We start from the raw sequence: 21,303 nt of genomic DNA, 5'->3' as shown, positions 1-21,303 counted from the left end.
CAAATCGACCCCAGAGCTTATTCTTTGTAAATCTAGTACTTAATCTATCGGTCTCTTTTGCTGAACCGCTAAGCTATGGGGATATAAACACACCACCATCGGTTGTAAAGCGATGCTGGAGGGACAAACAGACACAAAAACATATACACTCACATACATATATATATACGCACACACACACACACTTACGACAGGTTTCTTCCAGTTTCCGTCTACCAAATCCACTCACAAAGCTTAGTAGAGGCTATAGTAGAAGACACTTGCCCAAGGTGCCACGTAGTGGGACTGAACCCGGGACCATGTGGTTGGTAAGCAAGCTACTTACGAAACAGCCACTCCTGCGCCTTATATATCATCGTTTAATGTCTGCTTTCCATGCAGACATGGATTGGACAATATATATATATATATATATATATATACATATTACATCACCAGCTGCTATTAAAGCCAGATTTTTTGTGGTAAATCAAATTGAACACTCATAGTACATTACTATCATATTACATTACTAGAAGTATTGTCCGGTGTTGCTCGGGTTTGTTTCGACCCTTTAGAATTGGAATTTTTGAAAAGTAAAAATTCCGCATTATGTAGCTTGTTATTCTCTTTAAGTGAACATTTTTCTGGTTGAAATACACCAAAAAATGACGACACAGCAGTCAAAAAATCGCAAAAAATAGGGACTTTTATAGAAAAAAAGCACCTTTTTGATGTAAATAATTTTTGGTCTTAACATGGTCTGATTTGAATTTTATCTTTTATGGAAGGAAGAGCAAGCCTTCTATCATACTCTCAATTTTGGTCAACTTGCGCCACAGGGTCTCGGAGGAGATAGTGTTAGTTGAAGGCTACCAAACCTGCCACACACAGACAACTTCAGCTTTATAAATAACCACTGGTTATTTATAATTGTTAAATTTCTAAATTTATATAAATTAATTTATGTATTGGCTTAAGTCTTTCTTTGTTTGATTTGCATAATAGTGGTTTTGTCTCTAATTTATATAATATAATATTTTACTATAAAATTGGATTCAATCCTAAATCTGATTTTTCCCTGTAAATTTGGATTTATTCCCTAATATTTATTATATATATATATATATATATATATATATATATATTATATAAATTAGAGACAAAACCACTATTATGCAAATCAAACAAAGAAAGACTTAAGCCAATACATAAATTAATTTATATAATTTAGATTTAACAATTATAAATAACCACTGGTTATTTATAATTGTTAAATTTCTAAATTTATATAAATTAATTTATGTATTGGCTTAAGTCTTTCTTTGTTTGATTTGCATAATAGTGGTTTTGTCTCTAATTTATATAATATAATATTTTACTATAAAATTGGATTCAATCCTAAATCTGATTTTTCCCTGTAAATTTGGATTTATTCCCTAATATTTATTATATATATATATATATATATATATTATATATATATATAAAGATTTGATGAAAACTCCTTTTGCACGCACACACACATACATCATAATTTATCAGGCAATTGTCTTTGAAATACTATTAAATGTTGTATCTCTAATAGATTACATCTTTGGTTGTGTTTCATAATAACAGTCTTACATGTAACATAAAGCAATGATGACGGTGATGACGACACATGACAAGAATAAATATCAATTAAGAAAAGCCAAGTGTAAACATGTTGGCAATAACGGATGCAACAGTTTGAGAAATTCGTCTTTGACAAGAAACAAACACTTCACCATTTGTTTCTTAGCAGGATTGTTTGTTTGTTTCTTTATTTCATTAAACCCTTCTTATTCCAACCTGCCAGAGACCATCCTTAATTCTTTGATAGAAACTTCCTGTTTTAAAGTGAGCTAAATTTAAATTGTCCTTCAAAATTCCATGTTTGGTTATGTTCCAAACAACAGTTTCATAATAACAAAGCTATTTTAATATATTCTTTAGGAATTGTTTTTGAAAATTAATTGAAAGAAAGGCAGTGTTTTCCACCAGAAGAATGGTAACAAAACGCTTAACTCAAAACATTCTTAACCCTTCAGTATTCAAATTATTCTGTCAAATGTAATATTTATTTATTTATTCACATGGTTTCAAATTAATCATGCATCATCTTGTACTTTTGGGATTTCAATGCTGTAATTCTTTATATTTTGAATCACATTGTAGGATAGGTGTGAGAGGCTGGATCTGGCTAGTTTGAACAGAAAATAGGTTGGATACGGTTGGTTTAAAAGCCAAGAGGTTAAAAGTTGAAATATTTGGTCCTTAACTTTGCTTCAACATGACTTCGATCACAAACCATAAATGTCATCATCCTCATCATCAGCGTTTAACATCCATTTTCCATGCTGGCATGGATTGGACGGTTCAACTGGGGTCTGGGAAGCCAGGAGGCTGCACCAGGCCCCAATCTGATCTGACAGTGTTTCTACAGCTGGATGCCCTTCCTAACGCCAAACACTCCGTGAGTGTAGTGAGTGCTTTTGACGTGCCACTGGCACAGGGACCAGAGGAGCTCGCATTGGCCATGATCAGATGATGCTTTTTACATGCCACGAAAATATATATTGAAACAATATTATCATCAATATTTAGTGTCCAGTTTTCCATGCTTGCATGGGTCAGGCAAAATTTGATGAAGCAGACTTTCTACAGCTGGACACCCTTACTGTCACCAACCCTCACCTGCTTCCAAGCAAAGGTAATATACTTCCCCATGGCCAGACACGTTTTTCACAGAAGACTGAAAAAGAACAACATCACTGGCTTACAATCAGGGCTGTGGAGGTGGAGTCATGGAGTCAGAGTCAGTAAAATAGACCACATCGGAGTCAGAGTCGAAGGTGCCAATAGTAGTGGAGTTGGAGTTTTTCGTTTCAACTCCACGGCCCTGCTTATAATCATCACAAGATGTCAAGACAAGGGTACGCATATACATGCACAGACACATGCAGGTGCACACGCAACACACACACGACAGGCTTCCTTCGGTCTCCATCTACAAATCCAATCATAAGGTTTTAGTGAGCTCAGGACTACAGAAGACGCCCAAGGTGCCAAGACAGTGGGACTGAACCCAAGACCACACAACTTGGAAGCAAACTTCTTAACCACACAACTATGCTTGCAATTATTTTCTTTTTAAATGTATTTTTAAAAAATATACATGAAAAACAAAAAAATCTCTTAATTTGATTGCCTTGAGTTCACGTCAGTGCATTTGTGTTTAAAGAAAACAAACACAATTAAAAACGATTTAAAAAGATGATGATTGGCACATAAGACACTGGAACGTATAATAATCTCAGTAATCTTAGTTTCAGGAACAGAGAAACGGTTCAGTGAGGTTAATCATTTTGAATTCACACAAATCACAGCTGCTACTTCCTCCTCCTCCTCCTCCTCCTCCTCCATATTGTCTTGTAAATTCGGTGTTGTAAAACTGTAGTAAGTATGAGGTGAACCAGGTTAAGTTCTCTGCCAAGATGTCATGACACTTAATGTAATCATTTCCGGAAGTTGGCACGAACAACAAAATCCAGATTCTTAAATGAAAGAATTGTGAATTGAATAAATAAACTAAAATAGAAAAAAAAACAAAAAAACTACTAAAACTGCCAACCCAACCAACCACCAACCAACCAAACATGTCCACCAAGCAAATAATAATTTGAACTGCAAGCAACTGGCCAATGAGTTCCTTCGGTAAAGGACGTTGCTAATAGTAAACTACACCCGACGCACACACTAACGACACGTCCAACAAGCTGTTATTAACAACACAAACAAGTCGTACCATTCCGACATCAGAATATACAATAAACCAAAGTATATCGTAAGTGAAGCACCCATTGCTAAACATGTCTCTACTAACACAGAAAATGAATACAAGCTATTATGGTAGGATACAACAGGATGTAATCCAAACTCAAAACCATATGCTATATACAACAGGAACCACAAAGGGGAAATACAGAACAGGCTTGGCCTCAATAATCAAGATATTGTTGTTGTTGTTATTATTACTTCTGCCTGAGTGAAGGCGGAAGTATTGTTTTCACTCATGTTTGTTTGTCTGTGGACAAGATATCTTAAGAATCGCTGCATGAATTTCATACGAAACTTTCAGGGATATTTGGCCTCAAGACTGGCACAAACTGATTAGATTTTGGGATCAATCTGGTACCGGACAAGGATTCTGGATTATTTTTCCTGTTTTTGTTTTTTTTACTTAATTTTTGAGAGCGGTCAGTTTCATTTTTAGTATTCTCGTTTGTGAGAACATTCAAGTTTATTTCAGATATTCTCATTTTAAAAAGTCATCTCTGGCTAATCGTTGTGAGGACGTTGGCAGAGGTTGGCACTCTCTGAGTGCTCTTGTTATTATTATCTTATTGTGGTGAGTCAGCAGAGTTTTTAGCATACTGGGCAAAGTGCTAAGTGAAATTTCATGTCTTTACATTCTGATGGTTAACTTTGCCTTTCATCCTTTGCAGGGTCAATAAGTACAAGTACAGGGGTCTTTTAAATCAACTTAGCCCTTCCCCCAAAACTGCTGACCTTGAGCCAAAATTTGAAACCATGATTATTATTATTATTATGATTATTATTATTATTATTTCTTTTCTTTTTTTTGACACAGGTGTGGCTGTGGGGTTAAGAAGTTTGTTTCCCAACCACATGGTTTCTGGTTCAATCTCCATGAATGGCACCTCCAGCCAGTGTCTTTTATTATAGCCCTGGGTCAACCACTGTCTTGTGAGTGAATTTCAGAGAGAAAATGAAAGAAAAACCAACATATATAATCTGCCAGATGGTTGGTGTTAGGAAGGGTATCCAGCAGTAAAAACCATGCCAAGACAGACACACAAGCTTGATGCAAGTTTATGCCTGGCCAGCTCCTGTCAAACCCATGGAAGGCAGACGCTAAACAATGATGATGATGATTATATATATATATATATATATAATATATATATATATATATATATACTAGCAGAGATACCTGGCGTTGATCGGATTAAAATGGCATAATCTTTTATTGTTTGTTTCGGTCATGTGACTGCAGCCATGCTGGAGCACCACTTCTAGTCAAAGAAATTGACCCCAGGATTTATTCTTTGTTAGCCTAGTACTTATTCTATTGGTCTCTTTTGCGAAACCACCAAATTACTGAAATAGTGTAACAGATAACAGATTACTCTGGGCTCACATTTAGGCAAGAAGTTGAAAATTTTTTTTTTTTGCTCATGACATTGCATGGATCCTAAAGTAAGGCATGTGTAAAATTTGAATGAAAATTGTTTGGGTAGTTCTCAAGTTTTAGGGATTTACAGACAGACAGACATTCTCAGTTTCATATGTTAAAATGGGTCATAGGGATAGAGTCCTCAGGCACCTCCTCCACAGGGTCCTATCAGAAGTAACCATCATTACACTTTCTAGCTGGATTCTCAACTGTAACCAACTGAGATTATGGATATTTTCCAACCATCTGGTTCTTAGTCTGGCTCAGCTTCAGGAATATATTCTTTTACTTGTTTCAGCCATTTGACTGCAGCCATACTGGAGCAGTGCCTTTAGTCGAGCAAATCAACCCCAAGACTTATTCTTTGTAAGCCTAGTACTTATGGGTCTCTTTTGCAAACTGCTAAGTTATGGGGACATAAACGCACCAGCATTAGTTGTCAAGTGATGTTGGGGGACAAACACAGACACACACACACATATATATACGACAGGCTTCTTTCAGTTTCCATCTACCAAATCCACTCACAAGGCTTTGGTTGGCCCAAGGCTATAGTAGAAGACACTTGCCCAAGGTGCCACACAGTGGGACTGAACCCAGAACCATGTTGCTAAGCAAGCTACTTAGCACACAGCCACTTCTGCACCTATATATATATATATATATATATATATGCACACTATGTCTCCTGTGTGTATGTGTGACCTTGTCTTAGCATCGTGTAATAGTTGTAAATGAGTACCACTGTCATACATACAGTGTCATTCATTTCCACTATCCCATAAGAAAGAACATGTCTGGCCATGGGCGAAAAAATTACTTCACAGGTGAAGGTTAGCAACAGGAAGGACGTCCAGACACAGAAATCGGCCTTAATGAACTCCCTGTGAGCCACAGAGAAATGGAAAAGTGGACATTGCAACGATGATGATGATGATGATGAAATCACATGCATATTGTAGAAGTATATAAGGTTTGTATAAGGCTGGCCACAGTGTGTGTGACAGTGAGACAGACAGACAGACAGACAGACAGAGATAGAACAGAGACATCAACCATATCACATGTTCAGCTGAAGAGAACTAGTTCACAAGCAACTCATAAAGACCCTTTTATATTAATAGTCCTAAATATTCACCTAAAGAAAAACAGCTGTTGAATGTGTGTGTGTGTGTGTGTGTGTGTAGGTGAATGTATGTGTACACATGTATATGTATGTGTGTATATATGTATGTATATTGGTTTGCATACGTATGGATGTATGTACATATTTTTGTGAGTATCCAAGCACACACACACGCACACACACACACACGCATACATATGGCATTGCAAAATACCAAAAATCCAGATAAGGATCGATGAACCAGCGCACATTACAGAAATCTTCAACAAATTGAGGCAGGAGAAGTCTTCATAAATAAGAGTCTTTCATGCCACAGTTGCAGAAAGGAAAAAAAAACAAAAATGTCCAAAAATATCAGGATTTGAATTGTATACACAACCAGTCACGAGAAAACTTAGGTATGTGCACAGATACACTCACACAGTGCGTTTTTTTTTTGAAAAGGCTGTCCTAGCAATAGGCCAATTAACCATACATCCGGCAGCAGGAATATTGCTGTGAAACTATAAAGGAGCCTATTTAATCAAGGCAGAGAGGGGGGAAGGGAGGAAGGGAGAGAGAAAGAGAGGAAGGGGGAGAGAGAGAGAGGAAGGGAGAGAGAAAGAGGGAACAATCTAAAAACAAAAAAAAAATGAGGTTTAAGATTAGAGGTTGGCACGCTTGTGTGTGAGCGCACATGTGTGCATATGAATGTGTGCGTGCGTGTTAGTGTGTGTGTGTGGGTGTGAGAATATCTACGTGTGTGGGTGGATGTGAGTGTATGTGAGTATGCGCCTATATGTGCATGTGCTTGTGGGTTGGTGGGTGGGTGGTTGCTAGTGTGTATCTGTAAGTAGGTGCACGTGTATGTGTATATGTGCATGTGAATGTGTGTGGGTGGACAAGTGCATATGTGTGTGTGTGTGTGTATGTGTGTGGGTAAGTATGTTATTAATTACCAAATTAAGACTGACATTGTACAAGCAGAGTAAAGGAGGCGATGTCTGTATCCTGTCACCAATGCTACATCTCACTGTTTCATGACCAACACACTCAACTCTCAGCAGTCTACTTAGCTGTAAGTGGGTACCACAAAATGAAACGGTCCACTACAGTAAACAACATTACAAACTAAAGATTTTTTTTTTTGTTAGCCCCAATTACTAGAATCAGTTCTTCCGGTCGATTTGGGATAGAAGTGGTGAGAATGTTTGCTTCCCAACCACATGGTTCCAGGTTCAATCTGACAGCATGGCACCTTAGGCAAGTGTCTTCTATAGCCTCAGACCTACCAAAGCCTTGTGAACGGATCTGGTAGGCGGAAACTGAATGAAGCCTGTCATGTGTATGTGCTTCTATCTGTGTTTCTCTCTCCCACTACCACTAGATAACCAGGCGGCGAGCTGGCAGAAATGTTAGCACGTCGGGCGAAATGCTTAGCATTCTGAGTTCAAATTCCGCCGAGGTCAACTTTGCCTTTCATCCTTTCAGGGTCGATAAATTAAGTACCAGTTACGCACTGGGGTCAATGTAATTGACTTAATCCCTTTGTCTGTCCTTGTTTGTCCCCTCTATGTTTAGCCCCTTGTGGGCAATAAAGAAATAAGTGTTGATGTGTTTACATCAGGGCTGGGGAGTCGGAGTCAAAGTCAGTAAAGCTTAATGCTTGGTGTGAGTCTTGCTGTGGATACACCCTCCTGAAAAAAAATGGGGAATAGGCCTGGGTATATGTACATGTATGTGCAGACAAGGAACTGGAATTTTGGAAGCTACAGACTTGGGAAATAGTTTGGGGGATTACAAACTGGAAACTAGGTTTTCAGGTACTCTTCAGAATGGTATTAAAATGGAGTTGAATAGAGTAGTGAGAAATTCCCCAGTGATCACAGCTTGTAACCTAATTTTGATTCAATGCCTCATACAGAAAAGTACGATTATCACAACTTCTGCTTTATTCTCCTTTAACATTTTATGCTTAATGTTTTGCAGGAATAAATAAGAATACTTATTCAAATGGTTACCAATGATCACTCAGTCTGTTGTTAGCGAGGCCCATGAAACCTATCACTATCTGTTGTTCTCTCTCACCAACCTAATTTATAGGTTTGTCAACTCAGACTTCAGTACCAAACTGCTAAAGGCACAGCTGCTGACCTGTACTCCAAACACCTAGTTTTTGTCCGTGCTCTACCAAAGGCTTATTTGTTATTCTTTACATCTGATCACCAATCAGTATCCCAAAAGACCCAGAAATCAATCTGAGTTCTTCTATAAAGACCCAGTTGCCAGTCTGTATCACAAAAGATTTAGTTCCCAGCCTGAACCTAAAGATCCAGCTCCCAGTTTGTAACCTAAACAAAAGGCGAAGTTTTTCGGTCTTTGACCTCCAAAAATCCAGTTCCTAGTCTGCACCTCCAAACAACCAATTCTTTAGCACCCAACCTATTCAACAACCAAAAGAATGATGTTATGACGTACATTAAAGTTAAGCTAATAGCTGCACAACAGTTCAAATGGATATACAGGGGTTGGACAAAATAATGGAAACACCTAGTATCATAATTTTGAAATATCTGTAAAACCACCAAAAGCTTGTTTATTTTTATGTTTTTTTTTTATTTATCATTAGTGTTGCTTAATATGTTTTGTTAAAATTGCTGTTTCTTTTCAGATATCATCAGAAAAAGGTAATTAAAATTCATTAAAATTACAGATCTATCGGACTTTCGAAGAGGTCAAATTGTTGGTGCTCGTATGGCAGGCGCGAGCGTAGCGAAAACAGCTGAAATGTTTCGTGTATCAAGAAGTACTGTCTCGAAAGTAATGACAGCCTTTGAGAAAGAGGGAAAAACCTCATCGTCAAAACAAAACTCCGGCAGAAAACCAAAACTTTCAGATAGGGACCGTCAGACACTTATGCGAATTGTTAGAAAGGATCACAAAAGTACAGCTTCCAAAATTACTGCAGAGCTTAATGACCACCTCGAGAAACCAGTTTCCACAAAAACTGCTCGCCGGGAACCGCACAAAGCCAGATTTCACAGTAGGGCTGCAATCAGAAAACCACTACTTTCAAAAACAAACACTGCAAAGTGTTTAGAGTGGAGTGAAAACCTACAGAATTGGTTCCTAGAGCAACAGAAGAATGTTATTTTCTCGAACGAGTCATCCTTTATCCTATTTCCGACCAGCGTCCGAGTATACATGTGGAGACAGCCAAAAGCAACATTTGACCCAAACTTTCTTCTTACAACTGTTAAACATGGAGGTGGATCAGTGATGATCGGTGGGGGTGGGGGAATATACCCTGGAAATCTGCCAACCCAATGGTTTCCCTTCGTGGCAGAATTAATAGTCAAGACTATTTAAGCATTTTATCTGATCAAATCCAACCTATGGCTGCAGAACTGTTTCCGGAGGGAAATGTAATCTTTCAGGATGATAATGTACCAATTCACACAGCTAAAGTTGCTACTGAATGGCATAAGGAACATTCTAGTGAAGTTGAACATCTTATATGGCCACCACAGTCTCCAGATCTCCATATTATTGAACATTTATGGTGCATTTTAGAAAAACAAGTAAGGAATCAATACCACTCCACCATCATCATTACAGGAACTGGAGACTGTTTTAGCTGAAGAATGAACAAAAATTCCTTTGGAATGAATTCAAACTTTGTAGAATTCAAGCTGTAATTACTATCAAAGGCGGTCCTACCCCATATTAAAATTAATTTGTTTGAAATTTTAAGGGGTTTCCATTATTTTGTCCAACCCCTGCATGTGTAGTTGATTATATTCAACCCAAAAGGATGAACAGAAGAGTTGAATGAGATTTGAACTCAGAATATAAAAGGACATAACCAAATACCACAAAGTATTTCATTCCATACTTTTAACAAATTTGCCATTCGTCTCAATTTATGTAGTGCTTTTGTTGACAATACATCATCATCATCATTTAACGTCTGTTTTCCATGCTGGCATGGGTTGGACTGAAAATAAGTGGTACCTCTCGTGAGCAAAAATAAAGTTAGATTTCTCCTGTCTTTTCTCAGTGAGTTTTGATAATTTTCTTGACATAGCAAATAACACAAAGGAAATCTGGAATACGTATGAGAGAGAGCGAGAGAAAGAAAAAAGAGAAGAGAAAAATAAAGAAAGAAAGGAAGAAACCGGGCAAAGAAAGGTAAGAAACAGGATTTGAATAAAAGAAAAATATCAAGGGTTTCTTACCAAAAAACATGATTGCCAAGAACAGGAAGCTGCTGCCAGATCCATGCAAGGCTGCTAGTACAATCCCAATTATCACACAACAAATGCCAAGCATCGAGAGAAGAATCAACACATATTTGAAAGATGTGATGGCTGTCAAGCATTTCAAGCATGGAGCTTTACAGTTCCGATCTGTTTGTTGTGAGGAATTATTTCGGCTCCTTGTCCGGGCAGCTGGTCGAGAAGGCTGATTTACAGGGTTACGTTGCCGCTGTGCACTTCGGTCACCGTTTCTTGTCCTTACTTGTCGATCATTGCGATTTCGATGCAGATTAGGTCGAGAAATGGCAACCGGCCTGCCAACCATGTGTGAGTTAAGAATATCAGGAAGGATTTCATTGGTATTGACATTTTCACCACCATAGACCCCAGCATGCAGATCACGAGTCCTTATTGGCTGAGCGCGACCAAGCATAGGTTCATCATGGGGGCTCCAGTTTGATGGAACTAGGTCAACATCATCTTCCTGTGGGAAAGGAGGAAGTCGACCATTCCCAAGTAAATGAACACTTTCTTCCCGATTGTTCTGGTGCCCAGGGTCATCAGCAGGATTTGATCTCCCATCTGCAATATTTCCCGCAGCAGCAGCTGCTGCTGCTGCTGCCCCATTCCCCCCTCCCGAAGTCGATAACTGAAGCCCTCCAAACTGAGCCCCACTTGCCCCTATATTATTTGGCGCTGCACTTGCAGCAGCCTGGTGAGAGTCACGGAATGGAGGGTAGACAGAAAGGCCATTGGAGCTAGAAATCACATCTGATGCCGGTTGTCTTTGGCCATCGACTCGAGCGACATTCCGCGTCGGTCGATGACGACCGGCAACTAGTGACTGGACACTGGTCTCACCAGACACAATGTCGGGGTAGGAATTTAATGGGTGGGTTACTGGACCAGAACTGTTGGAAGAGTTCTTTTTCGGTTTGTTTCTTGCTTGGGGAGCAACAGTTTCAGTGGTCAAGGCACCTGCCATTCTTGTAAGCCATACAGCAAGAATTGGATCAACAACCAAAAATCAAGGGATTTTCTTCTGACGACAGAGTCATTTCAAGGATCTGATTCCATCAGATTCAGACATCAGCAGTAAATTGAACCAAGAATCCTGCAACAAAAATAAAAAATAATAATAATATAGTCATAATTTGGTAATATGATACAAAATATAATTTATGAAAATCATCATCATCATTTTTATCAATTAAAACATTACTATTCTTTAAATCTCACAATGTGAGATATTCAGCAACAGTATTTTGAAGTAAAGATTGTTTGCCAACATACCATGGCAGTCCTGGTTTAGGACTAATGTTGCTGTAATTTGTCACTTTGAAAACTATATATTTCGAACGGGAATTTGGCAGCACCACCTTTACCCGAGCAATTATTCTGTGCTGATGAAAGGAAATAACCCAGAAATCGCGATACACCGATATTGTTTTGAGCTGAGTGGGGGTGCTAGATTCCCTTGTTTAAAAATATAAGGACACAGATCATGTTGTATAGCCAGCTGGAGACAATGTCTCTTGGAGCTAAATTACAGCAACATTCGTTCTAAACCAGGACTGCCAGGCTATGTTGGCAAACAATCTTTACTACATCATTTTTATCGTTCTATATTCTAGAGATGAGGAATTTTGGAATTCATTTGCAGTATTACTCATGTTGAGAAAAAGTGTTATTACAAGCCTACTGATTCCAGGTACAAGGTGAACAGAAGTGAGAAGAGACAGGAGGACAGGGGAATTTGGTCAGTAGAGGTTGTAAGAGTGTACGGGAGAGGGCGAAATGGTTGGAGATGGTAGGGAAGTGTTAGCTGTTTGGTTACATACAGATGTGAAGGTGCGTGGCTTCTGGTTAAGGTATTTGGCTCATGGTTGTAAAGTTTTTTTTTCATAGCGTTTTGTCTTAATAACTGATGAGATCCAGAGCAAACTTCAGGCCCAGTGTCTGAAACTCTGAGTTTTATTATGACAACCAACTAATTATCACATATATACTTAACACATCAAAGCTTTTACATTTTTTCTTTTGACAATCTTTTTCTAAAACAGTGAAACCGGTCAAGTGAATAAACATCTTTCATATATATTTCCACCTGTGCGGTATATATATATAAAATAAAAAAGGAACAAAAACATAATAAAGGACAATAAAACATTTGGACAGATAGACAATACAAAAGCAGACAAGAGAAACAACAAATAGAAGGACAGGTAAAAACAGACGGGTCATTTGTGGCCTTCTTTCTTCAGTCAAGTACCAGAAGTCATGACCATTTCGAGCAGTTACACGAGATGGTTCAATCTGCTGGCCTCCAAAAAAGTCTAAGCTAAGAGCATATATACATATATATATATATATATATATATATATATTTCATCACATGTTATACAGTATATATTTCTTTGTATATAAAGATGATGATTTCATCTGTTGTTGCTTTGAGTAGCAGCAAAGTGAATCGCAGGCTTCATATTTGTGAATCTTTTTTCTTTTTTGGTGGGGTTTCAAATCTGAATAATGTGGTTTCAGTTTTCATTAAAAAAACATATTACTTCAATTTTGCTTTCAATATAGTGTGTGTATGCACCCGTGTGCATGTGAATAAACCTGGACTCCCAGATGATTACAAAATGCATGCTTCCTTAAAATCACCATATTAAACAAATATTAAACAAATTTCCTTGCATAAAGTTTAGTATGAATCCCATATATGTGTGTACATAGGTGTGTGCTCTGTACCTTGAAAAATATCCAAAAGAATTCTTAATCTAAAGATAATCACATTTTCAACATTCTTAATTTTCAGAAATATATGTGATCTATTATCTGGGTGGGGTATCAAACTATGTACGCGTGCGTGCATGTGCACTTTTATATACGTTAATGTGTGTTTTGTATATGTGTATAAACATCCACAAGCATTGCAAAGTTATGAAATTCTGAAGAATTTTCAAATATTTTTACATCCTACAGTTAAGACAACAAAGACAAGATGACTGACAAACCTCCCCAGAGGATTCAGCTTGGTTTTAGGGATAATTCTTGGATACTTTGTCTCAATGTCTTGAAACTAATCGACTGAGTACAAGTTCTTGCTGTCCTTCCATCTGGAATAGGTTGGACAAAACCAAAGATTAACATTTCGGATGAGTCGCTTCTTTCAACAAAGAAACCGTCACAAAAGGTTAGTCTTTTACGTGTTTCAGTCATTTGAATGCAGCCATGCTGGAGCACTGCCTTTAGTCGAACCAATCGACCCCCAGGACTTATTTTTTGTAAGCCTAGTATTTATTCTATAGGTCTGTTTTGCCAACCCTCTAAGTTACAGGAACGTAAACAAACCAACATCAGTTGTCAAGGTGGGTGACAAACACAGACACACACGCACACACGACAGGCTTCTTTCAGTTTCCCTCTGCCAAATCCACTCACAAGGCTTTGGTCGGCCCTAGGCTATAGTAGAAGACACTTGCCCAAGGTGCCACACAGTGGGACTGAACCCGGAACCATGTGGTTGGTAAGCAAGCTACTTACCACATGGCCACTCCTGTAGGCGGATTTTCATTTCAAGTCTTACTCATGTTGAGAAAAAGTGTTATAACAAGCCTACTGATTTCAGGTACAAGGTGAACAGAAGTGAGAAGGGACAGAAGAACAGGGAATTTAGATCAGTAGAGGTTATAAGAGTGTACGAGAGGGGGGAAAAAATGGTTGAAGATGATAGGGAAATGTTAGCTGTTTGGTTACATACATATGTGAAGGTGCATGGCTTCTGGTTAAGGTATTTGACTCATGGTCGTAAGGCTAGGGGTTTGATTCTCAGTGGAATGCTGTGTCCTTGAGCAAGACACTTTATTTCATGTTGTTCCAGTCCACTCAGGTGGCAAAAATGAGTTGTACCTGTAAATCAAAGGGCCAACCTTGTTACATTCTGTGTCATGCTGAATCCTTCTGAGAACTACATTAAGGGTACACATCTCTGTGGAATACTCAGCCACTTGCACGCTAATTTCACAAGCAGGCTGTCCTGTTTTGTTGATCGAATCAACTGAAACACTCGTCGTAACATATATAGATAAGTAACCAAATCAGTTAAGTAGGTTTCTGCTCCTGAATGTCAGATCCTTGGGAAATACATTATTTGTCCCAACCTACATATATATTATTCTGGATGCTGTCAGGTTCTTCATACAGTTACAAAACAAACGCTACCAAGTTCTTCACATAATGCCAAAAGCAAGGTTTCTGTCGCTAAAAAAACTGATTTTTAAGAATAGAAAATAGAAGAATTGAAAACGGCCAATGCCATAGCGAAGAGTAAGATTGTGAAAGAAGACATCCAGTTGTAAAACATTTGTTCCAATCAAGCCAGCAAGGAAATAACAGTCAGATCTTCCAAGATTACACCTTACCATGTTAGAAATGGAAGATCAAAGTGGAATAATGTAGTTCTTGATGCATCATAGTTGAAAACAAAACAAAAAAAAAAATGACGTGGTCACAGCGGTAACATCTCTCTGATCATAGGTTTGATCTCTAAGAGGATGCTACTACTACTACTACTAATACCAATTAATGCATTTGAGAATATCTAAGCCTGTGGAACTCATGATAACAAATAAAGTTCAAAAAGTAAAACATTTCAAAGTGAAAACAACAATAACTTTATTGTTAATCTACTTAGTACTAACAATGACTTCAATAAAACATTTTACTCAGCTGAACACTAATTAATTAATTATCGTTAGGAAGAGAGAGAGAATAGGATCAGTCATGAGTTGAGCCATGATAAAATTTTACAATTGCTGAATAATAGATAATTCCCCAATGGTGATGAGTGTTCTATTATACAACATACAGGATCAAAGTTTGACAATTTCATCATCTGACCTAATCGTTATTATAATTTTGGGGAAATCTGTCGCTCTATCGGTCTGTAACATAACTTCCATTATGTAACGTAGATGACTCATTGGTATCGTCCACTTCAGCTTCCTCCAAAGAACATGCAATTTCACAAAGATAAACAACAGTGCAGTGGCAGCATTCTGTTACTGCTTTTACTCATACCTCACCCTCTCACCCAATACACTCCCCCACTTCTCTCTCTCCTGTTATCTGTAAATATATATATGGATGTAATGTATATACATATAGAAATAAAGCAGTCCCTGGTCAATCTTGGCCAAAAGTGCTTCAGTCATAGCCAGAACAGTCGTCTTTTATTCAAAGATATCGTAGTGCATAGAGCATCATTCAATGTATCCTCACATATCAGGTGGCACTGGCACCGGTCACGCTTGAATGGTGTTTTTTACATGCCACTGGCACAGGAGCCAGTCGAGCAGCACTGGCATCAGTCACACTCAGAGGTGCCAGTCAGGTGGCACTGGCATCAGTCATGCTTGAATGGTGCTTTTTACGTACCACTGGCACGGGAGCCAGTCAGGTGGCATTGGTATTGGTCACAATCAAATGGTGCTTTTTGGACACTAAAAATATTATCACAGATCCCCTATCTCGCACTGGAGTTGATGTAATCCACTTAATCCCTTTGTCTGTCCCCTCTATGTTTAGCCCCTTGTGGGTAGTAAAGAAATATATTTTGCTTTCATAGATCCCCCCTAAAATCTTACATGGACATCCCAGGGGTCGCATGTATCTTGGTTGAGAACCAGCACATTCTCTGTACAGTGGCTACGTATACAGCATCTGCCATAATATTAGATGGTGAAATCTTTCTGTCAAAAAGATGACCATTATAAACAATTTATGAAGACAATATGCTTTTGTTGTTGGTGGTGTTGCTGCTACAGTTGTTGAGATATGAGAGAATGAATGATAAAGAAAGGAAACAGAGGGAGAAAGCTTATGAATATTTGAATGAATGTGACCACTATGTCCAACAACAAGGCAGGTGTTATGTAATGGAAGGAAGAAAAATATTTTTTAAAATATTAACTATTTACTGCACAGTTACGAGAGAAAACACTACAACAGCAACCATAATGACTGCTGCTATGACAACAATTTCTAAAGTTAGTGACAAGGACAAAAACTCGGAGCGTTGTAGCGGGGGGGGGGGATAATTGATTACATCAGTGCCAGTCTTTGACTTGGCGCTTTATTTTATCAACAACAGAAGTAAAAGCTGACCCTGACAGAATGTGGAAGTCCTAATATAGAAATTCAAGTAAATACTACAAGACATTTGCCCAGTACTCGACAGATTCCATCTTGCACCGTCATAATAAGGAGAGGAGACCCCCTTCGGTCATGAATGACCATGGGATTGCACCTAGGAAATTACTCTCCGAAGCAAAAGTCCAGGCAAGGTTGTTTGTGGAAGACCAGCAGTTGGCCATGCATACCAGACTCCCCTCTCCGTGCCACCAATGTTGGGAAAGGGAAAGGTCAATAAGCTTGGCAGTGATGTTGCAACTCATTTCCACAGCTGAGTTAACTGGAGCAACGTGAAATAAGTGTCTTGCTCAAGAACACAACACATAGTCCGGTCCAGGAATCGAACTCACAACCTCACGATTGCAAGCTTGACACTAACCACTGAGCCATGCACCTTCAGTGTCATAATAATAATAATAATACTGGTTTCAAATTTTGGTGCAAAGCCAGTAATTTTAAGGAAGGGGATTTGTCAATACCATCAACCCCAGTATATGACTGGTACTTTATTGTATCTTCCTGAGAGGAATAAATGACAAAGTTGACCTCAGTGGAATTTGAACTCAAACTCTAAAGCATTTCATCCAGGATGCTTATAATTCTGCCACCTTTGTAATAATAATAATAATAATAATAACAATTATAATAACAATAATAATAATAATAATAATAATAATAATAATAACAATAACAATTATAATAACAATTATAATAATAATAATAATAATAATAACAATTATAATAATAATAATAATAATAATAATAATAATAATAATAATAATAATAATAACATTATAATAATAATAATAATAATAACAATTATAATAATAATAATAATAATAAACAATTATAATAATAATAATAATAATTAATAATAATAATAATAACAATTATAATAATAATAATAACAATTATAATAATAATAATAATAATAACAATTATAATAATAATAACAATAATAATAATAATAACAATTATAATAATAATAATAATAAAATAATAATAATAATAATAATCCTTTCTACTATAGGCACAAGGGCCTGAAATTTGGGGGAGAGGGCTAGTCGATTTCATCGACCCTAGCATGTAACTGGTACTTATTTAATCAATCCCTAAAAGAATAAAAGGCAAGGTGGTGGTGGTGGTGGTATTAATTGTAGTAGTAGTAGTAGTAGTAGCAGCAGCAGCAGCAGTAGTAGTAGTAGTTTCTACCATAGGCAATGGACATTAATTCTGTCATAGAATACATACAACTTTACTGATACACCCCACCCCTCACCCCCATCCATTATCTGACTTTGATATATTCTAATCAACTCCAGAGAGATGAAAGACAGAACATCAGTGAAAGTCTGAGCTCAGAGCAGAGAGACACATAAATATTACAAACCATTTTCACCAATGCTCTACCATTTCTCTCAATTCACCACCACCACCACAATAATAATAATAATAATAATGCACTGCTAACATCATCATTGTTGTTTAACGTCCACTTTCCATGCTGGTATGAGTTGGAGAGTTTGACTGAGGTCTGGAGAGCCAGAGGACTGTGCCAGGCTCCAATCTGATCTGGCAAGGTACTTCTACAGCTGGATGCCTCTCTCACTCAATAATAATAATAATAAAAATCCTTTCTACTGGAAGCACAAGGCCTCAAATTTGGGGGAAATGATTAAGTCAACTGCATTGTCCAGTGTGTCCTACCTTTTTGTTTTTTGAGAATCTTAAGATGCTAGAGTACAAGAGATCTGAGGGAAATTTGGCTGCTATTTCTGACTTATTCACTGAGTCAAGGATAGATGACTGAGATAATAAATTACTAGATAAGAAGCGAAAGGGGTCAGCAGTTATATCCTGTCATTAGTCCTGCATTTAACCCAAATATTCTGTTCTATGTTCAAACAGGCCATAATTGGCCTCTCACACCTACCCTGCTATGTCATTCTAAAAATAAACAATTCACATCATCAAAATTTCAAAGCTGTGACATAATGAATGATTAATTAAAAACAATGTGAATTAAAAAGCATTATATTTGATGGAGTAATCTGAATGCTAAAAGGTTAAGCCCATAGCCAAAGAATTTAGTTCCCAAAAGCTAAACCCACTTAGCTTTATATAGGTTCTGTTCACGGTTGTTGCACTGAAATGATTGATGGTTGTTCCCATGGCCTCTACAGAGGGTAATTGTTCCAATCAAAAAGACTGCCACTAATAGATCATCATCATCATATCTAGAGAGAGATTAACCTTTTTGGCCATTGCCAGTGCTGCCTGATTGGCCCTCGTGCCGATGGCACATAAAAAGCACCCACTACACTATTGGAGTGGTTGGCATAGGAAGGGCATCCAGCTGTAGAAACTCTGCCAGATCAGATTGGAGTCTGATGCAGCCAGCTGGTTTGCCAGACCTCAGTCAAATCATCCAACCCATGCTAGCATAGAAAGCGGATGTTAAACGATGATGATGATGATGATGATGATAGCAACCAGCCAGGGACCCAACCTGATTCTACAATACAAACTTCCTGATTTAAAAGGATTTATGTCAAAATATTCCATTAAAATCCCACGTTAATTTATGTTCCAAACACCAGCTTAATAAGGGTCATTATGCCAATAATAATAAACACATGCGCTGGTTCAATATCACTTCTTTAAACAAAGTACTTTACCGAATTTCACATTATTTTCAAAATTAATTGAAACAAAAGCAGTTCACTTCAACAGATATAGAGTAATGGAAAGGTCAGTCTCTCATCCATTTGACACAACAGAAACAAGAGATTAAGTACTGGCAAGGATCAATTTATATTTTTTTGGCATAAAAGATGGACAGGCATTTTGAATACACCCCAATTTCAGCAGTGCATATTCAGAAAAATTATAACCCAATTTCACATACAGGACCCATATATAACCCACACAGGGCCCATATATGAACCACACAGCACCCATATATGACCCACACAGGACCCATAAATGAACCAGAGGGCCCATATATGAACCACACAGAACCCATATATGACCCACACAGGGCCCATAAATGAGCCACAGGGCCCATATATGAACCACACAGGGCCCATAAATGAACCACAGCACCTATACAGAACTCATATAAGACACATACAGAACCAAAAAGTGCATCTTATGCCTTCGAATACAGTAGCTACTGTGTATGCACTTGGTCTGAATGAAATCAATAGCTTTTTCTCCTTTCACTTACAGAATATTTTCAGAAAGAGAGAAAGACAGACAAACAGGCAGACAGACAGACAGACAAGCAAGTAGCATGAATTGGACAACGAAAAATCTGGGAGGGAAGAAATAGGGAGAGGGTTTGTTTGTAGATTGACAACAAATTATTAAGGAGTAAATTGTACAATTTTGGACAATTGATACAGAAAGAGATAAAAGACAGACAAAAACCAGAAAAGGAAGGAATGAAAATGGTAAGAAGGATATCTACGACTAGAAAAATAAGAGTCAATCTTACCAATACAAAGAGATCAATACTAAATGCGTTATCAAAGGTCAGCGGTTATTAAGAACCTATACTCGATGTATAAAGGTCAGTTTATGTAAAGAGACCATACTCTCTGATAGATTAAAGGTTAGCGATCAGGAAGAGTAAATTCATCATCATCATCGTTTAAGATCTGTTTTACATGCTGACATGGGTTAGATAGATGAACAGGAACCGAAGAAGCAGAAGACGGTGCCAAGCAGCAATGTCTGCTTTGGTGCCAACCACTTCACAGAGTTTACTGGGGAGGATTTTTCCATGGCAGTGACCCTCTCGAGGTTATCAAGTAATTTTGGAAGATAAAAACCCAGGTGTGGTAAGTACCTTGCTTACCAACCACATGGTTCCGAGTTCAGTCCCACTGTGTGGCACCTTGGGCAAGTGTCTTCTACTATAGCCTCGGGCTGACCAAAGCCTTGAGTGGATTTGGTAGACAGAAACTAAAAGAAGCCCATCGTATATATGTGTGTGTGTGTGTGTATATATATATATATATATATATATGTGTGTATATATATATATATGTATGTGTGTGTGTATGTTTGTGTGTCTGTGTTTGTCCCTCAACATCGCTTGACAACCGATGGTGGTGTGTTTACGTCCCCATAACTTAGCAGTTCGGCAAAAGAGACCAACAGAATAAGTACTAGGCTTACAAAGAATAAGTCCTGGGGTCGATTTGCTCGACTCGAGGTGGTGCTCTAGCATGGCCACAGTCACATGACTGAAACAAGTAAAAGAGTATGTGAATCAGGTATAGTACTGAAGGAGGTGAAGAGGTATGATAGGGGGAAGGACAGGAATGTGGGCCCTGCTGAAGAAGAGAGATGTGTGGCTTCCACAACTAGAAACAGTGTAAGAGAAAGAGAGGGGGGAGAGAGATAGTGAGGGCATCCCCTCAAGGTAAAAGATGGATACAGGAGAGGGAAAATACAAACAGAAGGGTAAGTTG

At 37.9% G+C, this 21,303-nt stretch overlaps 1 protein-coding gene across 4 annotated transcripts in view; it reads right to left on the bottom strand.

Annotated features, from left to right (window-relative positions):
- LOC115210307 overlaps positions 1-21,303 on the bottom strand; it is a 131,305-nt gene that overhangs the window by 60,296 nt on the left and 49,706 nt on the right. For all 4 annotated transcript variants that reach the window (XM_036501934.1, XM_029778830.2, XM_029778831.2 and 1 more), the window contains one exon: positions 10,604-11,738. In XM_036501934.1, coding sequence (XP_036357827.1) covers positions 10,604-11,609 — 1,006 coding nt within the window. In that variant the 5' untranslated portion in view covers positions 11,610-11,738. The remainder of the gene's footprint in view (positions 1-10,603; positions 11,739-21,303) is intronic.

The sequence above is a fragment of the Octopus sinensis genome, linkage group LG4 (genome assembly GCF_006345805.1).
Source record: "Octopus sinensis linkage group LG4, ASM634580v1, whole genome shotgun sequence".
Lineage (NCBI taxonomy): Eukaryota > Metazoa > Mollusca > Cephalopoda > Octopoda > Octopodidae > Octopus > Octopus sinensis.
The sequence above is the reverse complement of the archived record's forward strand: the minus strand, read 5'-3'. Positions and strand labels throughout refer to the sequence as shown.